This window comes from Dermacentor albipictus, chromosome 9 (genome assembly GCF_038994185.2).
Source record: "Dermacentor albipictus isolate Rhodes 1998 colony chromosome 9, USDA_Dalb.pri_finalv2, whole genome shotgun sequence".
NCBI classification, from domain to species: Eukaryota; Metazoa; Arthropoda; class Arachnida; order Ixodida; family Ixodidae; genus Dermacentor; species Dermacentor albipictus.
Genome location: NC_091829.1, coordinates 33,584,354 through 33,606,558, shown reverse-complemented (window position 1 = coordinate 33,606,558; position 22,205 = coordinate 33,584,354). Strand labels below are relative to the sequence as shown.

General features: G+C 43.5%; 2 protein-coding genes across 4 annotated transcripts; one reads left to right on the top strand and one right to left on the bottom strand.

Moving 5' to 3' along the window:
• Positions 1 to 1,005: 1,005 nt before the first annotated feature.
• Positions 1,006 to 3,561, bottom strand: Rrp45 (exosome complex component Rrp45). Of its 3 annotated transcripts, none has more exons than XM_070525994.1 (3): positions 3,207 to 3,561; positions 2,707 to 2,927; positions 1,006 to 2,602 (listed from the first exon to the last, which is right to left on the bottom strand). In XM_070525994.1, the coding sequence occupies exons 2-3, from the start codon at positions 2,884 to 2,886 to the stop codon at positions 1,481 to 1,483; spliced, it is 1,302 nt and encodes a 433-aa protein (XP_070382095.1). In that variant the 5' UTR covers positions 2,887 to 2,927; positions 3,207 to 3,561; the 3' UTR covers positions 1,006 to 1,480. The 3 variants fall into 3 exon arrangements, with proteins under 3 accessions (XP_070382095.1, XP_065310932.2, XP_065310930.2); XM_065454860.2 differs by having other exon boundaries at positions 3,253 to 3,561; XM_065454858.2 differs by having other exon boundaries at positions 3,368 to 3,560.
• Positions 3,562 to 3,786: 225 nt separating this feature from the next.
• On the top strand, positions 3,787 to 22,082 carry Mfap1 (Microfibril-associated protein 1). Its single transcript, XM_065454869.2, has 11 exons — positions 3,787 to 4,006; positions 4,504 to 4,555; positions 4,980 to 5,156; positions 6,796 to 6,940; positions 8,005 to 8,064; positions 10,577 to 10,704; positions 14,275 to 14,383; positions 16,232 to 16,392; positions 19,484 to 19,643; positions 19,809 to 19,898; positions 20,891 to 22,082. The coding sequence occupies exons 1-11, from the start codon at positions 3,925 to 3,927 to the stop codon at positions 21,077 to 21,079; spliced, it is 1,353 nt and encodes a 450-aa protein (XP_065310941.2). The 5' UTR covers positions 3,787 to 3,924; the 3' UTR covers positions 21,080 to 22,082.
• Positions 22,083 to 22,205: the final 123 nt, after the last annotated feature.

Here is a 22,205-nt window from a genome sequence, read left to right as displayed (position 1 = left end):
GAGGGGTGATGCATTATGGTGATGTGAACCAGACACTCAACCATGACTGAACTAATGAGTGAGTATATTGCAGAAAAAAAAATTTTAAAAAGAAGCTCAGTGATAACATGAGATCTGTGCATGTAGCACTAGGGTACACAACATAATGTTGAAAGTGCGATAGTAACGGGCTTCTCTCACCTCATCAGCTAGCGACCACCACAACGATATATGCCCTTAAACATATGAGCACCTCTATGACTTAAAGCACATTCACCTCAGTGCCTTTTTCTAGTAAACTTTGAAGTATTCAGTGCACATCTGCCTTCGTGGGCACAAAATATTTTATCACAGACTACAAGCGTTATTTATCCTTGATCACAGAACCACATGCAAGATGAGACAAAAAAAAAAAAGGAAGATCTACCACTGCAGTCCCAACTTAATTCATTGTTATCTAAGCATTAGCAACCAACTCACCAGAGAAGTAATTGAAGCGCTTCACAAGCGACACACACATCAGCCATTTACTTTGCTAGGAAAACGTAAACGTTTTTCTGGTTCAGGAGTATAGTGTGGCAACCTGATTGGATTCTTGCTTGGTTCTTTTTTTCATAAGTGGAATCACTCTACTGGTATGTATTTGTTTCTTGCTATGTACATAAATGTTAACTTTCAGAGAATCTTTTTTTAGTCTGTGAGTGAAGTAGTGGATCACTTCCTTTCCTTCTGTTTCTCCTCTTGGACATGCTTCATCAAAGATAAAACATTGCCAATTAAACCAAATGCTGATGAGACTAAACAATGACTTCTTTTAAACTTGCCTGAACATGATTAACTACAGTGACTTGAGCATATGAGACAGCCCTACAAAGCATCCATTCACATGGCCTGGTTGGGACTGCTGTGCACCACAGCAATAGAAATCATTCTGCAACTCTGAGCACTATGCATTTGATGCGCAACAAAATCTGCATTCGTGCCGCAGCTAAATGGAAGAAGCCCTTTTCCACACAAGACCCAGGATCTCGGGGCATGACACATTTTATTGTTTTCAAACAGGAGCAATTCCAAGTGCCTTTCAGGTTCCACAACCAAATGTCAATGCACATGCATTGCCGTGCAACATCTCCCATCATTCCATGTTCACAAACGCCGATAATGGTTTGCAGAGAGCATATTAACAAATATATAAAAATTTTCATAACCTAAACTGCCGCCTGTTGACTTACCTCTACCATTATCTAAGTGGCAAGCAGATTACCTAGTTTAGATTCTGGAGGCAACAATGGGAAACAAAATGTTCTGATCCAACATCACAATCTTAAGTGAATCCTTAATTTGATTAGTGTGTGCTGCTTAAAAACCTACGGTCAATTTTCTGTCCATGCTTAAAACAGCCATACACACAATGACATCATAAAAACCTTATTCCGACATTTTGCTGCCCCTAAGAATAGGACTATAGTATGGCACACACATACAGACACGCACCTAGCATTCAAAATGGAGTCCTTGGATACCACCCACGAGATGAACCACCTTCATCATCCTCAGCAGTGCTTTCCATTTGTTGTGCAGCCCTTGTATTCGCATTGGTGTCTTCAGGTTGAAGTACAATAACCTCTTCCTCTTCGCTGCTGTCGCTTCTGTTTTCTGCCATTTGTAGCGAAGGCCCTCTCCTCTTTCTGCTACCTTTTCCTGCATTTTTGCCTGCATGATCTGAATGCTCCAAGACACCCCATTTACTAGGACCACCTTTTCCAATCACTGCCGTCCCTAAGCCTTCCAAGAACACCTTGGCTTTGGATACAACCTCCGGTGTGTTGACTGCTGTGATTGGTCTTTCAGTAAGGGGTTCCTGTAGCTCCATGTCGTCAATTTCGATGCTTTCTGGCTCCAACATAGTTGTCAGATGTTCATCCTCATCAACTTCAAGGGCAGCGGCAAAACCAACCCTTCTGTTTTTCATCCTACCTTCATCATCTTTGGCAATTTCAGCTTTAATCTTCTCAGCGAGTGTCTTGGCGCGCACCGAGGCTAGTCTGGAACAGAGCAACACCAAATCCCTGCGAACAGTGCAACCGTGCTGATGCAACAAACAGATCTCTTCATGGGCATTTGCAGCGATAAACAGAAGTCCCTCGGCAATCCGTTCTTCCAGATCAGTAGGGTCAATGAGCACGGTCTTTCCGTCGTCATAGAAGGCAAAGCACACAAGGAAAGGATAGTGGTGTAGGTGCAGAGGAACTGGTTCACGATCCCTTGGGTTGTGGACAGTCACTTCTGTCCCAATGACAGTTACATCAGGCCTACGAAAGTGCATGAGCGCACCGATCGTTGCTATGCCAGCACATTCAACAATGTTACCCTGATGGTTTAACACTTGCGCATCGACCCGAAGTGCCCACACCTTCTCACCGGACACCACGCACAGAGACTCGAGATCAATGCAGTGAGAGTCGCGAATGCAGCGCTCCAACAGGCGAGAAACCTCAACACCATAGTCCCCAAGTCGACCTGCTTCAAAGTGTGGCGCCGCCATCGGTGACAGTTCAAGGTTCACAAAGAGTTCTCCTTCCGTCGGCCTTCCAGGTTTGGGTACTATGATTTCAGCAGACACCTGCGTACCAGTTGTAGAAAGTTTGATTATGTTCAACAATCCTCGCTAGTGTCATGTCGAAAAAAAAAAGAAAGCAACATCGATCAACAATTGGCTACCCTTACCTGCACCAGCACCTTGGTGTCGCCGAGCGAGGCAACGCAGCATCCCCTGTCGAGGCCGAAGGAGACTCGCACGTTTCTGCTCTCCTTGGAAGTCCGGCGGTCGACACGCTTATCTTCCGAGACTGCGGTCTTGATGAAGTCGCGCTCACAGTTGGAAAGCAAGTCGACGTTCGACAGCATCGTGACTTCTGGACGTGTGTCGTGGTCAGTTTGTCACGCACCTGAGGGATGGAAAGCCCGTTGATTACTTGATTGCAAATGACAATAAAATCTACGCGATTACACAGCTAGCATTGCGCTATGCGCGTAATTAAGGTGGCAAAGACGGTTGGCTAAAGTGTTTTGCAACATTGCTACTCAAATTGACATCAACGGCTACTGCAACTAGAAAGCCTTTACTTTTGTAGTGCGGGAAACAAGTTGTTTTTTTACAGCAGTCTGGAGATACCTGCCCTCAATGACACCGGATCAGAGAAACGGGCCACAGATTCATGACGAACCTTTTTCAGTTGTGTATCGAATAACATTGAAGAATTGACATGATACCCTGAGGGCGTGAAGATCTGATCGGCTTTTCGCTTTAAAAATTGGCTTCGGCAATGAAGGCACAGGTTCAAGAAACAGCGACCGTACGGCACTGTTCGCGTTGCCAGCTATTTACCACGAGCTCTCTTCATAAAATGGCAGATCAGCTTGCTTGGCAGGTGTCAACGACGCCTTTGAACGCGATGAACGAGTGGAAAACATGCACGTCTACAAAGGCGCCAACGCCACATGGGTATCACGTTTTTTGAACGCACGCAGCAGCAAAGGCGTCCATTTGCAGTAAATCGACTTGTGTGGACATATGGCACGACTGAGGCGCTAGTTACCTTCTCTCAGGCCTTAATTCCTTAGCCCATGAAGTCAAGCTATAGAGTAATACCATAGCCCTAATTATAATTTTATTACATTTTGTCTACTATGCAAGTAAATTTACATAAAAATATTTGTGTACTATTTGGCGCGTTATGTAGTTTTATTGCTTTTTTTTCACAATTAGTTGAAAATGAGCCAAGCAAACAATCCATGTAAAGCCGAGTTAGGGCTAAATCCACTAGCCATGTTTATGTGCGACTGTGGTACGATTTCGTGAGCGTCGGACTAGGCTGACCCAGTCGCAAGTGGAAGTAGTGTTTGCGAAGAGATTTGCGCGTGTTACTATAAAATCGGGCCGCAATGTCGGGCACGATGAGTGCCTCTCAGGCGTCAAACCTCATTCAATCAACAGCAGGCGCCATCCCCGTCCTCAATGAAAAGGGTAAGTGCTTTTGATTCATCGTACGCTGACCGTTCAAATCCTCGGCAGGGTATGCCGATCCAGCTGGAAAATAAATGGCAGTTTATTTTATCGCCTCACGCATACTTGTGGCTGTTAGTTGTACGCCTCTTCATTCAGGAGTTGATTGTTCATATACAGGAGTATGACAGCGTTGTTGAGCCGGTATGACCCACTTGAACATTTTCGTTTCGCGAAAGTCTTCAGTATGTTCTGCTTGTTTCGTTTTGTTCTTGACGGAGGCTCTCGCGGATTTCTATTTTTTTACCGTCAGTTCCAAGTGCTAAATGTTGAACCATAAACCTGAACTTATATTCAGCGACCAGGTACCGAATATACCGTGCTTTAACTAACGGGCAATTTACACTCCGTAGGAATCTCTCGAAGGAACGTCTCAGCCGGCTATCAGCATGTTATGATAATGCACCTAATGCACTAATAAAGAGCCTAATAATCTGAGTTTGCCCTTTCGTTTCTAGGCGAGGTTTCCATGCAAAAAGTGAAAGTGCACAGATACATATCTGGAAGAAGGTAAGTGGACTCTTTCCGGAAGACTCTTCCAGATTACTGGTAGCCAGCCTCTGGAACATAAGCTCAAAATGCCATAATTGCATGCAGTATTGACAAAGCGGTGGGGCTGGTGACTGTGTTCATAGAGGTGATGTTCTGATTAATATTATGGCGAAATGAGCACAGTTGAACTTATCTTTGGACTAGCAGCGTTACCATAATTTTATCATTTCCCCCTGTGCTCATGGTCAGCAGAGACTGAACAAGGGAAGCATCAGCCTGAAGCCTGCATTTCAACAGAAGAACTTGACTTCATCATGGTGATGAAGTTCCTTTGTCAACATTGACTTCAGGCTGACAGTTCCCCTGTTAACCATTGTTGCTTCCTGTGAACCATTTATTTTGCTTGGCACCCTGTGCTTATGACCCCCTTTGCTACCCACAGACCTAAATATGCTCCTAAAGAAAGCAGCGATGAAGAAAGTGGAGATGAGTTCACATTCGAGCGGCGGCAGCAACCAGTCATTCCGGAGCCGATTCCCATCGACGAGGAAGCCGAAAAAAATGACCCACGTCTGCGCCGTCTCCAGCGAAGAGACCAGCAGCTTAACGAAGAGGAACGGTAAGATTGTACTTTTACAGTGTCTTGAAAAGCTCTGTGCAGTAAAGTGAACTATTGCTGTAAGCTATTGTAACATTTTAGCACAGTCTGACTCGTGATGGAAAGGGTGTCATCTATGCCATGGAATGAGTCTTGCACCAGGAAATAGGTGCAGGCTAGGCAGCTGGTACCATTATAATGTTATAAACTGTAACAACTCAGAGCTGTCCCTTCAGCAGTGATTATTTACTGTCACTTAAGAGCAATATTTGTGAACTGCTGTGACCACTATATGTGACATAAGTAGTTACTAGTGATGCCTCATTACCAAGTCTCATAATGCGCAAGTAACTACATTAAACACTGATCACTTTTCAGTGTTGGTTTGCTGTACATTAATGATTTGCAAAAAAAGTAACCAAGGGAAAAAAATGGCAGGGTGTTGGAATTAAATGTTTTTTGTTCTGGTTTTAGTTTCGTTCCACTGAAAAAAGTTCCATTTCGGTTCTGCTCTGGAAAAAAATATCTATAATAGTTCATAACGGTTTTGGCTTGCATGCCAAAATTTTCGAAGCAATAAAATGTAGTATTTCTTTTTCTCGACAAGTGAATTATAAATTTGGAGATTATGATCAGTGCCTTGATTCAAGCTGCTGAGCGTGATCTCAGAATCAGTACGTCATCGACTCTCCTCGCTGAAATGAGAGACCGCTGTTCCGATAAAACGAACTATAAAACTTTGGAAATAAAGCGTTGTACCTGTATAAAACAAGACAATAAGCTCTTCAGCGCTTGAGCTCTGGGTTTCTGCTACGATATTGATCTGCTATTGCACCGAGCAACAGGCTTAGATAAATGGAGTGCTCGACCAGCTACCGCTCACACTATCCCTGCCCAAGATATATGCACGAATTCTTACGTTGCCTGAAGTCGGCTCTTTCAGATTACAAATTTTTCACTTGAACCGAAAACCGATCAAAAATATTTCACTTTCACTCCGAAACAAAACAATAGATAACGTTTCGGTTATGTTTTCATTCCGAGCAAAAATATTGCTTTTTTTTTTCATTTTTTGTTTTGGCTTTCATTTCGTTCCGACACACGGGAAAATGGTATGGAAGCATTACATAGCTCATTTCATATTTTTTTTCTAATTTTGCTTCATTGAGAAACATGGCATCTTTATTTTTGTAATTCTGAGAATCTGATCACTATGATGGCAGTAGTTTGAATGGAACTTCATTATCGCATAGAAATCGTTTAAGATCACCCCCTCCCCCAAACACACATACACACACACACACTGTTTATTCCTGAAGCATTGTCTCTCTCTTGTTTTTTTTCCCCACATGTCATTTCGTCATCTACGCTGGTGATGCCACCACAGAAGGCTGAAATGTGCAATCAAGGCCACATATGAGCAGCTGATAGTTTAGTTTAAGAGCAGGATTTGTTGTTGGGAGGTCATGTGGTGCATAGAACTGATTGCCTGTGGTCTTTATTAGACTAACAGAATGGTTGTGAAGGGGACAAAAATGTAACCAATAGTGACACGTAATTAGGTGGAGTGATGCGGTTAGGGATATACTAGCAATGTTAGCCAGTATTACTTTCAGTGAGTTCATTTGGGTGACCCTTTATTTTTGTTTTTTGCTATTAGAATGGAAAGACACAGGATGATCCATGAGCCAGAGGTCATATCTGTTGGTGCTGATGGAGAAGAACCGATGGACGAAAGCGAGATGCGCGCTGCTCGGTGGCGAGATGGAGAAGAAGACAGCGATGCTGAAGAGCTTGATGATGAGGTGCATTTGAGTTTCATGCTTTCATGAGAACAAATTGTGCAAATCTTAACATTTAATATTTCTTGCATTTCCGCCTCTGGAAATGAAAAATTTATGTTGTGCTCTATGTTACTCAACTGCTATATAATACCTGCTGTATCTTTTCACAAAGCTGACACATGCTAACTGGAACTTCTGCGCACTTCGTTGCATGTTTTTAGTGCGTATTTCTTCAGGTAGGTGTAGGCACAAGACATCTAGCAGATGGGTGGTTTTTATGGTTGGGATATTTAAATTTCTCACTGGCAATGGTAAAATTGGAAAGTAATAAGTTAATCAGTCAATTAGTTTTTAATTGACACAACTACTTAACATCCACTGATGTGTTATGAATAAAACATCCTTTAGTATCTATTACTCGCCATTTTGTAATCAGTGAAGTTAGTCGCTGGGAAGCCTGGTATTTAAATTCAGTTGAGTTAACTATATATGTAACTCAACTAAGATAAATTTTAACTTAAACCACATCAGCAGATATTACTTCTGGAACTGTGACTGGGTAACAAATACTGGAAGCCAAAACAGAAAATACGTGAGAAGATGCTACATTCAAATGTCTGATGCACAAATAGCCACCTCGCATGATCTGTGGCGCCCTCTGACCAAGGCTATTCAATATCATATTGGTTAAAAAAGAAAAAAAAATTATGTGCCATCTGTAAATGACTGAATTCACTGCACATAATGTCTTTAGACTTTTTCTGCACTGAGAATGACTCTAGGGTGCAAAAAAGCCTTTATTGTGCACTTTCACCTTCATTTTCTTCATTAATGTGGCATGTCTCTCTCTTCTTCTAATTTATTTTTCTTTCACTGAATGAGTGTAAAGAAAACAATGGTGTGGATTCCAGGTTTGAATATATTCAATGTGTATTAATAACAGTGACATTGTGACATTCTTTATATTTTTTTAGACCAGAAAAACATGTACTTGCTTATTCAGATTATGGATCACTTGTTAGAGAATATATATTATGCAAACAACATGGTTTTACAGAGCACTCGTCTTAATTCCGTCCTTGCAGGAAATTGAGCGCCGACGTCTGATGCTGAGACAACGGGCTTTGGCAAGAGCTCAAGAGGAGGTGAGTAGGTTTACATACATCATGTCTTGGGCAAGCTTATGCAGGGATAGTTTGCTGGTTTTGTTATATGGTCTCACCTTGGAGAAATAGAAATATTTACTGCTTTATTCATTTTACCACTTGATTTGTTTCATGTAGTCCAAGAATAGTAACCTCATTCACATCTCGCACATATTGAATTCATTAAAAAAATAAAACGATGTTGGAACATAATTATAGCAGTTGTACATCGTTGCAGTGTGTTCTAAATGCACGGTAGAACCATGTTGATATGTTCCTCTTTGTTACATTTTCCCGGCTCTTAAAGCTCAATGCCAGGGCTGATTAGTCCCCACGAAATCATTTATATTAGCTTCGCATTTGTAGCATTTCTCTTCCTGGTTGTTAAGTCCCAAAACTATGTTGGCATAGCACTGACAAGGCATCATCCATCGGTAACACCTACATTGGTTACTAAGGCTTGAGCAGGAGCTCAAGTCATCTATCATGAATATCTGCCCTCTGATGATGGTGTTGGGACATCCTAACTGCTTAGTATATTGGACATCATTGCCGGTCTGAACACTGCTCGGAATGTCGAAAGCGGAAATCACCTTCACCTCAAACACAAATTTACTAACACTGTCATTGACTTGGATACTCTCTTGCACTGTTACTTCTACTCAAACAGCTTTTTGGTGCACTCAGTTCGATACAATTTAACATTGTTAAGAAAAAGTTGTGCTTGCCACTAAAATAGCTTCAGTAATTTGGTAGAGTCAAATCAAAGCTGCCTAGTGTGATGCACCTCATTGCCTATAACGTTGCTTGTAGACATTTATTTCATATATTTATTTCATATATTTATTTGCATCTGTGTACATGCACCACTGTCATTGAAAAGAAAAATGTACAATCGTTGCATTCTACTGGTGCTACCGTATTTAATCTCATAATGATCGCACTTTCTTGTTAAAAAAAATTGATGCGAATTCAGGGGTGCGAGAAAAAAATTTTTTTTTCATCCCGCGTTTGTCGCAGGATGACAACAGGTCAACAAATAGGCGGCTGCCGTTGTATGTAGTGCGATGCACCAAAACAAAAATGGCGGCCGGAGGAGCAAGCCGAGCACGGCGAACGCGTTTTTTTTTCTTCTCATGAGTACATTATGCGCATTGAACCAGTTTCTTCCGTATCAGTAATGAATAATATCGGCAACTTTGCGGCAATGACGTAGCCATGTCCATTTTGAGGGGACGGAAACAGATGGGCGCACTTAGCTGCCAGTGACATAGAAACACATGGTGGGCATGCTGCGGAAACTGCGGCATTTGTCTTCACTACTATCCTAATATCGCATGTTTCCGCTAAGCGTGGGCGAATATCTTAGCTGTTTTACAAGCGTCGGCGTATGAATAAGGTACACTTCTAATGTACCAGTGTAAACGTGGCTACTATCGTTGCCGCTCGCAATTGGTTGCGTGCCCACAAGTACAGATGAGAAGAATCGAAAGGCACTTTTGTTGTTGTTGTTGACCACAACCATCATAAAGCCTACACATAATAAAGGCAAGTTTGGTTGTAGCTTTTTTTGTCGTGGAAGTGTGGGAAAGTGATGAAAGGAATGAAATGGGGGCATCTGCTTAAGAATGTTTGGTGTGTGAGAACCGCTAGGTTTGTCTTGAAGAGTCGTTCGCGTAGCATTCGACAGATGGTAAGCGCGAGCACTATTAGCTAGACCTGGCACACGACATATCGCTGCGGCAAGTTCGGGGTGCGATCATTACACGGGAAATAACCAAAATTGAATTTTGATGACAGACTTCAGGGGTTGCGATAATTACACGAGTGCGACTATTATGCGAGTAAATACGGTACTATATGAGACAGAAACTGGGAGGCAAACAAAGAAGCTCGAGAACAAGTTAAGGACTGTGCAAAGACGGTGTAACAAAAGATGTTAGTTGAAGTGTTAAAAGACAGGAAGAGAGCAGTGTGGATCAGAGAGCAAACAGGGGTGGCCGATATTCTAGTTGACATTAAGAGAAAGAAATGGAGCTGGGCAGGCCATGTAATAACCGGTGGACCATTAGAATTACAGAATGGGTGCCAAGGAAAGGGAAGCGCAGCCGAAAATGACATAAAATTAGGTAGGGTGATGAAGTTAAGAAAATCGCAGGTGCAAACTCGAATCGGCTAGCACAAGACAGGGTAATTGGAGATCGCTGATGGACAGCTCCGTGCTGCTGAGGACATGAAAATAAACTGGTGATGATGACATGGATTGATCTCGGCAGTTTGTGAGCATAAGTGACGGGAGACATGCTGTATTGTGGATGTCAACATTCACTTTTACAGAGCGTTGTAGATAGCAGTACGGACGTTCTCGTCTGTGCTACAGTAAAGAGCATTTCTTCGTCTACTGTGCTTGGTCCATTCACCCTGATTGCTTTGACAATGCTGAATGAACAATCTGTGCTTGGCTTAGTTGAACTGTGAGTTGTTTATTTATCCGGACTTCTCTCTCTCTCAGGAGCTGCTTGATTTGGAGGATGAGGGCCGCTCGGATGAAGAGGAGTCCGAAGAATCTGAATATGAAGAGTACACCGAGTCTGAGGAAGAGGACACCGGGCCACGTCTGAAGCCTGTATTTGTGCGAAAGTAAGTCATCATCATCATCATCATCATCAGCCTGGTTACGCCCACTGCAGGGCAAAGGCCTCTCCCATATTTCTCCAACAACCCCGGTCATGTACTAATTGTGGCCATGCCGTCCCTGCAAATTTCTTAATCTCATCCGCCCACCTAACTTTCTGCCGTCCCCTGCTACGCTTCCCTTCCCTTGGAATCCAGTCCGTAACCCTTAATGACCATCGGTTATCTTCCCTCCTCATTACATGTCCTGCCCATGCCCATTTCTTTTTCTTGATTTCAACTAAGATGTCATTAACTCGCGTTTGTTCCCTCACCCAATCTGCTCTTTTCTTATCCCTTAACGTTACACCTATCATTCTTCTTTCCATAGCTCGTTGCGTCGTCCTCAATTTGAGTAGAACCCTTTTCGTAAGCCTCCAGGTTTCTGCCCCGTAGGTGAGTACTGGTAAGACACAGCTATTATACACTGTTCTCTTGAGGGATAATGGCAACCTGCTGTTCATGATCTGAGAATGCCTGCCAAACGCACCCCAGCCCATTCTTATTCTTCTGATTATTTCTGTCTCATGATCCGGATCCGCAGTCACTACCTGCCCTAAGTAGATGTATTCCCTTATGACTTCCAGTGCCTCGCTGCCTATTGTAAACTGCTGTTCTCTTCCGAGACTGTTAAACATTACTTTAGTTTTCTGCAGATTAATTTTTAGACCCACTCTTCTGCTTTGCCTCTCCAGGTCTGTGAGCATGCATTGCAGTTGGTCCCCTGAGTTACTAAGCAAGGCAATATCATCAGCGAATCGCAAGTTACTAAGGTATTCTCCATTAACTTTTATCCCCATTTCTTCCCAATCCAGGTCTCTAAATCCAGGTCTCCAGGTCTCTCTCTCCAGGTCTGTAAACACGCTGTGAATAGCATTGGAGAGATCGTATCTCCCTGCCTGACGCCTTTCTTTATTGGGATTTTGTTGCTTGCTTTATGGAGGACTACGGTGGCTGTGGAGCCGCTATAGATATTTTTCAGTATTTTTACATATGGCTCGTCTACACCCTGATTCCGTAATGCCTCCATGACTGCTGAGGTTTCGACAGAATCAAATGCTTTCTCGTAATCAATGAAAGCTATATATAAGGGCTGGTTATATTCCGCACATTTCTCTATCACCTGATTGATAGAGTGAATATGATCTATTGTTGAGTAGCCTTTACGGAATCCTGCCTGGTCCTTTGCTTGACAGAAGTCTAAGGTGTTCCTGATTCTATTTGCGATTACCTTAGTAAATAGTTTGTAGGCAACGGACAGTAAGCTGATCGGTCTATAATTTTTCAAGTCTTTGGCGTCCCCTTTCTTATGGATTAGGATTATGTTAGCGTTTTTCCAAGATTCCGGTACGCTCGACGTTATGAGGCATTGCGTATACAGGGTGGCCAGTTTCTCTAGGACAATCTGCCCACCATCCTTCAATAAATCTGCTGTTACCTGATCCTCCCCAGCTGCCTTCCCCCTGTGCATATCTCCCAAGGCTTTCTTTACTTCTTCCGGCGTTACCTGTGGGATTTCGAATTCCTCTAGACTATTTTCTCTGCCATTATCGTCGTGGGTGGCACTGGTACTGTATAAATCTCTATAGAACTCCTCAGCCACTTGTACTATCTCATCCATATTAGTAATGATATTGCCGGCTTTGTCTCTTAACGCATACATCTGATTCTTGCCAGTTCCTAGTTTCTTCTTCACTGTTTTTAGGCTTCCTCCGTTCCTGAGAGCATGTTCGATTCTATCCATATTATACTTCCTTATGTCAGCTGTCTTACGCTTGTTGATTAACTTCGAAAGTTCTGCCAGTTCTATTCTAGCTGTAGGGTAAGTAAGTCAGTGCATCCTTTTTGTAACTTACACGAGGCTCTCTCTCTCTCTCTCTCTCTCTCTCTCTCTCTCTCTCTCTCTCTCTGTTTATTATTATTATTTTCTTTCACATTAAGGGTACTCTGAAACTTCTCAAATAAAAGATAAGTGTGTGCTCACTTAATAGGTAATGTAGTAGTTCACATATTATCCGCTGTGCAGCACCAGGCAAAAGTTTAAAAGGCCGAAACATTTGACATTTCACAGTCACATTATTGACCCGCCACGGTAGCCTGGTGACTATGGCGTTGTGCGGCTTAGCTCAAGGTCGCGGGTTTAATTATGGCTGCATTGGCCACATTTCACTCGGGGCACAATGCAAGAACACCTGTGTACTTATTAACCTTCACATTAGCGAACCCCAGGTAGTCAAAATTAATCCGTAGCCTTCTGCTGCAGCGTGCCTCGTAACCAAATTGTGGTTTTGGCACATAAGATAACAGAATCCAACTTTTTTTTTTATTTAACGGTTCACAGCATTCCTGCTAAAATATTACGGTCCCCCGTTTGCACAAGTATAAAGCACATGGATATGTCAGTGTCCTTTCTTTCTTTATTGCTCTACTACTCCATCTTCACCTTCTCTTTAACCACCATGGTGGCACAATGACTATAATGTGCTGCTGAGCCAAAGGGCATGGCATGAAATATGTCCCACAATGGCCATGTTATGATGGGAGCAATATGCATAAACACCCATGCATTGGGTCCGCATTAAAAAAACTCAGATGGTCAAAATTAATCTTGAGTTCCCCACTGCAGCATGCGTCGCAATCATATTGTGGTTTTGTTACATAAAGCTTTAGCATTTGAATTTTTTACTTTTCTTTGCAAGTCTCTTGAACAGTTTGGTTCTGTACTAAGTTGATAACACGAAAGTGAGCAAAAAATATTCGCAGCTAGTATTTCTCATGTATGTTTACTGTGACCATTTTTCAGTGAACTTTGACATTTTCACCTTGGTAACACATACGTGACCTCTCTTTAAAAATTTGTTTCTAGGGCTAGAAATTCATTGGTCTGTTCTCTACTGTGGATAAACAGCAGATGCCTTTTGGCATGTTTCAGGCTGTTACATTTTCCTGGCTATGTTGCATTCACACAGTCCTTCATTTCGTTTGTCAGGCACCAGCTCTTCCATGTTCCTCCACCTTCCGTATTCACGTTGTGGTTCTTTGAACCACATGTCATTTTGGCAGTCCGGTGGCAATTTAAAAAAAATGGCGTAATTGAGCATTGACCAAAGCTACTAAATTAAGATAGGCAGCACTGTTGTGCACAAATAAGTAGATGGGCTCTTCCCACGTTTGCAGGATGGGTGAGGTCACCTGTGATCTGTAGCAGCGTTCAAACATTCACAAATTTATGTCGCCATCTTGCCATCTCGCATTCATGTGCTGGCCAGCTGTCAGAATGAAAAATAATACCTCCCGACCTGCAAATGTCCACCGAACTACCCCCGAGTATGAGAAATGGCGCTGGCCTGGTACTTTTGCCATCTGCATATCAGCTGCGCCAGCATTGCGTACTGCAATATAGCCACTGCCATCAGCATTCACTTGCGCAAATTTCTTTCTCTCCTCTCTTTTTTTTTTATCGTTGCCGCTGTACAATGTAGTTAGTTTCAGAACCTCAGGATCTTTGACATCTGACTAATCTCTTCCTAAATCCAGGCGTGACAGGGTCACAATCCAGGAGCGCGAGAGACTGGCTCAAAAGGAGAAGGAACTCGAGCACGAGGCAAAGCGCATTGCTGAAGAAAGGCGACGCACCACACTGAAGGTGAGAAAGAAAGATTGGCAGACTTAAGTGGTTGCTTCAGCGTTGAACTCATTAAATTTAATAAGACAGCAGCAAGTTTTCTGAGTTGACACCATTTTTCTGAAAAGCTACTAATTTGCAACACACATGTCATTTTTGTCCACTACGGTATTGTCCTCGGCAGTTTTTTTGTTCTTTTCTTTTTCTTGGCACATTCATGCTGTCTTGTGCTAGGTGCTGTGCACAAAAAAAAAAATGGGAAGGGACGATAGAAATGGAGGTATTAAAGTGCGAATTGCTAACATTTTTATGTGTTTTTTATGTATGGGGATGAGTGGGTAAGGTCAGAAGCTAGCATTTGCAATGCATTATCACTGGATACCTTCATCATTTTCTGCAGGGTGAACAAGGGTGTTTGAACCATGCTTGCATTATGGTTGCATGGCTATGAAGCATTACCGTGACAGCAGAGCAGACCATTCCTAAAATCTTTAAGCCAGCATTTGCATACCATGGTTAGTCAATTTCATCTCATTACAGCCGCCCTTTAAACCAGCCTAGATGGTCACGCTTCATGTGCTTAACGAGATTGAAGATGTTACCGTCATTATGACAATGACATCATGGGTAACTCCCCGGCATTTAGTAACTATCAGCCAGCACATCTGCCTGTTCGTCACAATGGCCATTTACAATCACTTGGGCCATCATTAGTTGCCAAGAAGTTTTTGGAATTGCAGGGTGAAAAAAACATTTTGGACCGTGTTCACATTAATGGTGCATTTGGCTGGTCTTCTTCAAGTGCTCCAGAGCACCGTGCTTGGAGCCTCTCTCACTTTGAACCTGGCAGCGTGGATGAGATCTGGTAGAATTTCGGTCGTGGCTCCTGCAGCTTCCATAGTTGGCATGATGTCAGCCACAGTGGCATTCCTTGGCACCTGAGCACTTTCTTTTTATGCGAAGCATATTACGAGAGCTCAACCCAGCTGCTCAGGCGCGGCGGTGTCGCCTTCAATACCACATGACACCGTGACGTCACGACAGAGGAGAAACGGGGCTCCAGCTCGCGCCGTCGCTCGCGGCGGTATATAAGCAGCTGCGCTTGCTCTGCTAGACACTCACGAATGCTCACGAGTGAGATGCCTCCTGGAGACAGAGCTGCTCGTTGGAATGAGAAGCGAAGGTTGTGGCATGCTACAGAGACTGTTTCTAGGTGGCTTTGCTACGGCGCAGCGACTACGCGTCCCGCATCGGACGCGGTGAGCGTCGAGCAACGCAGCGTTCGGCGCGACAACGAAATGTGCGCCTCAGCAAGCGCCGCACGCCTGAGCCCACGCCGACGACACCGGCTTTTCTGCGACACGAGCTCCTTAATGCTGTCGCGTTAAAATAAAGGCTAGTATGCTTCGCATCCTGGGCTTAACCTTAGCTAATCCACAGCCAGTTTTTTCTTTGTTTGTTTACAACAGAAGCCCTGCTCACGTTTTTCCTCTTCCAGCCTCCGATTGCTCTGGCGAGCAGCTGCATGTTCGGCTCGATCACGCTTTCTTTCGCTCCAATGAAGTTGTCAACGATGTTGCCAAACAATGTTGTCTTCACATCATTGCAATCCATGTCAGAGTGCAGTAGGGACCAGCTGAATGGTACCATATGTAGGTATCGTAAGCACAAAAAGATCAAACTGTGAGTTGGTTACAATAAGATATCAGTGCAGTTATGACATACAGCAACAACCATTAGTTATTAAGCTTAGTATACAGTAGCTTTGAGGATGCTTTTTTCAGCTTAATACTCTCAGCCACCCGTCACATACTCATCCCTCCAGCCAATCCAGAGGCTCATAACACGTGCCTGCGTCAAATGTTTCAGATCGTGGAAGAAGAGACTAAGAAAGAGTTGATGGAGGAGAAGCGTGTTGATGACTCGGAGGACTGGGTCAACACGGATGACGAAAACGACGAGGCAGCATACGAAGCCTGGAAACTACGCGAGCTGAAGCGCATCAAGCGTGACAAGGAAGAAAAGGAGCAGTGAGTTTTTCATCTTCTTGGTTACTCAATGTTTTTGCCACGTTGCCTCAGTGACTAGGGCGCAGTGCTACTGACCTTGATTTCGTGCGTTCGACTCCCAACTGCTCTCGCTGCATTCTGGCGGGAACTTTAGCTGCGCATTAAATTTGCACAGCAGCGTCTTTTGAATACAGTACGAAATCCACTGCAGTAGCTCGGTCGCTATGGCGTCGTACTGCTGAGGTCAAGGTTGCGTGTTCGATCCTGGCTGCGATGGCCACATTCCGATAGAGGCGAAATGCAAAAAACGCTCATGGATCTAAATTTAAGTGCACTATAAAAGAACCCCAGGTCGTCACAATTGATCCAGAGTCGTCCACCACGGCGTGCCCAGTAACCATATCGTGGTTTCTGCAGTTAAAACCCCAGGATTTATTTATTTTAATTAATTGGTTTGACTACCGCCAGCAGTATTGTTGTCTTCTCTTCCACTTTCATATCCTTTATTATTTTTTTTCCTTTATAAGAACATAAAAGTCTATCATAAACTTAAGCATCATCTGTGCTTTTGTACGTATGGTTCAGTAATCTTGGTTTCATATTTTCCAGAAATTCAGCATACTCATTTTTTATTTTTATCCAGAAATTTAGTCTTTGTCGGTGAACATATTTTGCCAAGCTCTTGCAGAGGATCATTTTTTGCATCAAGCTTAGCATTACATTTTTGCTCAGTGCACTCGAGCATCTCTACCACGAACACCTGTACAATGAGATAAGCTGTATAACAGAGGAATAATTCTGTCTCAGTTCCCCTATGTGACCTGTATAATGAATTGCAGGTCTTCGTTTCAATGGAACAAACTGAATAAAATTTTCAAGGAGCAGTCTAGCAAAGGCACAATGTCATACAGTGATGAGATTATGCAGAAATTAAGAGGGGTGCACTTCATATTAAAGCACAATTTGAATTAGGGTTCCTTTGTTACACTAGCTGGAGTAAAGCAGCAAACGAATATAGAAAAAGAAACACTAAGTAGATGTGACCTACTGTTAGCATCTGTGAACTTGCCATTTGATGCACTGCAGTAATCTCAGCACACCCGGGCCCTGGCTTCTGGGTTGGGGGAGACCACTCTCATTAGCACACGCCGCAGCCCCCTCCCCCTACCCCCATCTCGCCTTTCCGCCACTGGTTTTGTTTTAGTTGCAGTCGGGCTAAAAAAAAGATAGCTAATAAAAAAAGATTATACAGATACCATGCACTGTGGGAATCGATGTAAGCGAAGCTTTCTGTGCTGTTTGCTTTGACTGATGATAATTAGCGGTGATGTTGATGGCAAATATGTAATTTCTTGAATTCTTAGTCCAATACGAGAGTGGATGTTAAATGGAGTGGAGTTGATGTTAAATGTTACCTTGCGTGCACCACTGCTGTTTGTCTACATAGTACACAGAACACACAGGGAGACGTGTATGCTTGAGTCATTGTTATGCGCCACTTTTCATAACCTCCGAGAGGGTTGAGCGTTGTCATTGCTTCACAGGGCACATCGCATGGTAGCGGGAGTGTTGAACAGATAGTACGTGCCAGAATCACAAACTGGTTATAAGTCACAGTGTTCTGTAACATGCACCTAAATCTAAGTGCAAGAGCATTTTTGTATTTCGCTCCCGTCTAAATTTGGCTGTCGTATTTGCGATCGAACCTGCGACCTCAAACAATGCCATAGCCACAAAACTGCCACAGCACGCACATACGTGTCGATTTGACGTACGACTGCTTGCATAGTGTCGTCTAGACCATACAATGCTTCAATGCCGCTTTGTGTCTGCACGCCCTGAATCAGTTGTCCACTCGACAAATTTGCATGGTGTTTATTTTTTAGAAATAGCAGAAACGTCGTGCTGCACCCTTCCTTCACTTTGCCCACAACTGCTGTCATGTCTATAGCAGTAGCATTTCCTTGCTTTGTCGCGTCACCTTTTCCCTCTTCCACCCTCCCCCAATGTGTGAGATCTGTAAACCTAAGAGTGGCAAGGCTGTTATTCACTCGTTTTGTGACTTCGTCAGTTCTACCCCATTCTCTGCCTCCTCTGTACCATTCTGCCTACATCCCCTCTGGACTTGCATGTTAGTGGAAAGGTAAGCGCTGCAGCTTCTGTAATGCTTTTGTGGGGAGACCACGCATAATTACAGCTGTCAAGAGGCAAATGAGGCAACGGCCAGGGAGCTTCAGAAGGCATTGTGCTTATGTGAAGCAATGGAAACGTTCAAACAAGTTTTTCACATCGCCTTTCCTCTCTGTCATGCTCCTTCCATGTATACACACATTCTGAACCCTCCCCCCCCTCTCAACGCGACGCGGAAGACAGAGCCAGCAGCAGCGGCAGTCCAAAAGTTGATGGAAGAAGCCAACAAAACTTCGCTTTAAAAAGATTACTTTGGCGGGAGGATTAAGCATGACTTTGACATCGCCAAGCTGCTTGCATTGGAGTGTTAGAGGCTTGCAGATACGTGCAGGTTGCTGTCTGAACTGTCTGATAAATTTTTTCACTGAGTCCTTCCAGTTACCACCGAATACTGAAAAACAAAATTGGCAAACTTCTTTTTTTTTCTCTTTTATTCTGTTTTGTTTAAGACAAATATGCTGAACCCTAACTGTACAGTTAAATAATGAGAAACAGATACCTTTCCCTATGCTTTTCTTGTCTTCATTGCCCTTTGGTTTCTCATGGTTACTAAAGATCGAACTCCTCAGTACCGCTCATTCTTTTCACTGATTGTGTGGCAAGTTTCTTCACTATGACAGCCTCAGCAGTTCAGGCAGCTCATAAAAGTTTATCAGCCAGTTGCAGGCTGACAGATCATGTTTATGTGATGCCTGCGGTTTAACGAGTGCTCCGCAACTGCCACTTTGGCCATAAGTGCAACGTTGTGAACGTTGTTCAACTGTCCTGGGATTTTCTTTGTTTTTTTTTTTGTTTTGTTTTGTTTTTTTAATCTGGAAACGCAGTGGCAGTGGCTTGATGAGCATAACTATAACAAGACTAAGTTGGCAAAGAGAAGGCTGCAGTGTTCTGACGCAAGTGCGTGGCATTCCTCGTTCTGCAGGTACGAGAAGGAGCGCATGGAGGTTGAGCGCATGCACAACATGACGGAAGAGGAGCGACGTGCCGAGCTCCGGGCCAACCCGCGCCAGGTCACCAACAAGGCGTCCAAGGGAAAATACAAGTTCCTGCAGAAGTACTTTCACAGAGGTGCTTTCTTCCTGGTGAGATGATTGACAGCCGTTCTCTCTCCCTCTTTTTTTTTTCTCAGTGCTTGCTGAATTTTTTTTACCGGACTGTAAACAGATGTAGGCAAAAAGATGCAGCTTAGTTATGTGAAATAACCTATTGCTACCCGTTTTACATCCTGCTTTTCATTGTTACTGCAGAACGAGGAGGACAATGTCTACAAACGAGACTTTTCTGCGCCCACCCTGGAAGATCACTTTGACAAGACTGTCCTGCCTAAGGTTATGCAGGTAAGTGTTTGAAAACTGCAACCATGTTACCCTCTTCACTTAAGGCAATTTAGGCAGGGAAGTGAGTAACCATCTTTAATACCTTATTTCGCGTAATTAAAGGAGCCCCCAGAAAAAAAAATGGTGACAATGTTTTGAAACCAACGAACAGTGTCCCCAAATGTGAATGCGACTCCGAATTGCAGTAGAACCTCGTGCATACATTTTGGAGAAAACCGTGAGAAAAACGTACTAACCAAGAAAGCGTACGATCCCAAGTACGATCCCAAGTACGATCGAGCTGGTGGTAACCCGGCGGACCGAGACGCATTTTGTTGTTTTCTTATCGCATGGTGTTTAAGAGGGCGACTGGAAACCGAGTTGAAATTGAGATGGTGAGGGACGCCGGATGCCACTGAAGCAAAATGTGATGCCCATATCTCACTGTCTGCAGCAGGGAACGGCGATGCATGTTGATTATCGCCTACTAAAAGCATGCAGTACGCTACGAATGGCGCTATGCACTTCGCGCTATAAAAGAGATAGGTGAAAATGCTTATCGCAGAAGGCTGGACGGCGATAGCCATGAATGCGGCGTGCGACAACCCAGGCGGAGATTTGCTGATACCATAATAAGAAACTATACGCCGTCATTTTAATGTGAGACTGACAGCTATGTACTCTTCTATATCGCGTCTTTTCTTGTTCACATGGGACCTAGTATTCGGAAAACGTATACGATTGCAATCTGCAGCAGTTAACAGTGGTGCGTTTGGGTTATTGCCTATTAAAAGCATGTATGAACCGGTAAACAATAATCTTAACTTCATTGGGTCATTTTTTGTGTTCTCGATTGTGAACGTTGGCGTTGGGAAAATGTATGTAATGGGAATGTATCAACGAGGTTCTACTGTATCCATTGGCGACTGTATCTTGTGCCCGGCCCCCAGTTCCTTTAGTCATGTTTTATTTTCCTTAGGTGTGAGTTCATACTCCTCTTGTGTTAAATGCAGGTCAAGAACTTTGGTCGGTCTGGTCGAACCAAATACACACATTTGGTGGACCAGGACACCACCCTGTTCGACTCACCGTGGATGTCAGAAACAGCTCAAAATCTCAAGTTCCATGCAAACCAGGCTGGAGGAATGAAGCAGCTTTTCGAAAAGCCAAGCACCAAGAAGCGCAAGACAACGGCCTCTTGAATCGTGAAAATGGGTAGCTTAGCGTTGCCAGTACCTGTACATAGTCACTGTATTGTCATGTTGTTGTTATCGAGTCACCACACTTATACACAGAGAATGGTTTGTCTTGATTAAAAACTGGCACTGTAGTTCCAGTGGTCATGTGTACACTAATACTGTTCAGTAGTAAACATGTTGAGTACATCTGGTTCTCTTTGTGAGGAGTATCAGTGCTGGTACAGGAACTTCATGGATACAAAAATTAAACAAAAGTTTTCAGTTCAAAGTGTGCTAGTTTGTTAGGGCCTGTCACCTTATAGTTCAGAACAAGCATGGTTGTTGGCATTATAAGGAATGTCTTAGCAGTAGTAATCTGGACTGACGTTTATTTTGCACATCATTGGCAGCTGCACTGTGATACACGCTGCTAGTTTTTAACCTATTCTTGGTCTGCATCGCCTGAGCAGGGTTGGAACTGTATGTTTTAGCCACTATATATAAATAAGTTCTTATGTAACGTTCCAAACATAAAAACACAGCATATGCTGGTTCTGAATACTTGTCTTTAGAGCAAATGTTTATTCAAAAGTGTTTGGATGTCTCGCAACATTTTGCATGCCCGCCGCGGTGGCTTAACTGCTACAGGGTTGCGCTGCTAAGCACGAGGTCGCGGGATAAACTCCTGGCGGTGGTGGTCGCATTTCAATAGGGGTGAAAGGCAAAAATGCCCGCGTCCCATGCATTGGAGGCACATTGAAGATCCCCTGGTGGTCAAAATTCATTCGGAGTCCCCCACTATGGCGTGCCTCAGAACCAAATTGTGGTTTTGGCACATAAAACCCCAGAATTCATTCATTCATTCAACAGCTTGCATTTAGCAGTGCTTGAGTGACAGTATAATTTCCCTGTACGCATGTTTGACAGCAATAACTGTATGAGAGATATTTTTTATCTATTCAGCTTTGCATGTTGTTATGTTGGTGTACTGTTCATGTGACCTCCATTAAATTTTATTTTATTCTGACGGCAGCACAAGCATTGGTACTTGTAAATAGAGTGCTACGGCGTGTAGGCATGCTTCAATATTATGTTGTTGCCATAGCGACCCGTAGCATCCAGGAATCTGCGTCGGGCGGCTCCTCCAACA

Coding starts and splice junctions, on each gene's coding strand:
- Mfap1 (XM_065454869.2), top strand. CDS start 3,925: ATGTCGGGCACGATGAGTGCCTCTCAGGCGTCAAACCTCATTCAATCA. Junction 5,157..6,795: donor CAGCTTAACGAAGAGGAACG/GTAAGATTGTAC, acceptor TTTTGCTATTAG/AATGGAAAGACACAGGATGA. Junction 19,899..20,890: donor TCCTGCCTAAGGTTATGCAG/GTAAGTGTTTGA, acceptor TGTTAAATGCAG/GTCAAGAACTTTGGTCGGTC.
- Rrp45 (XM_070525994.1), bottom strand. CDS start 2,886: ATGCTGTCGAACGTCGACTTGCTTTCCAACTGTGAGCGCGACTTCATC. Junction 2,603..2,706: donor ACACCAAGGTGCTGGTGCAG/GTAAGGGTAGCC, acceptor ACTGGTACGCAG/GTGTCTGCTGAAATCATAGT.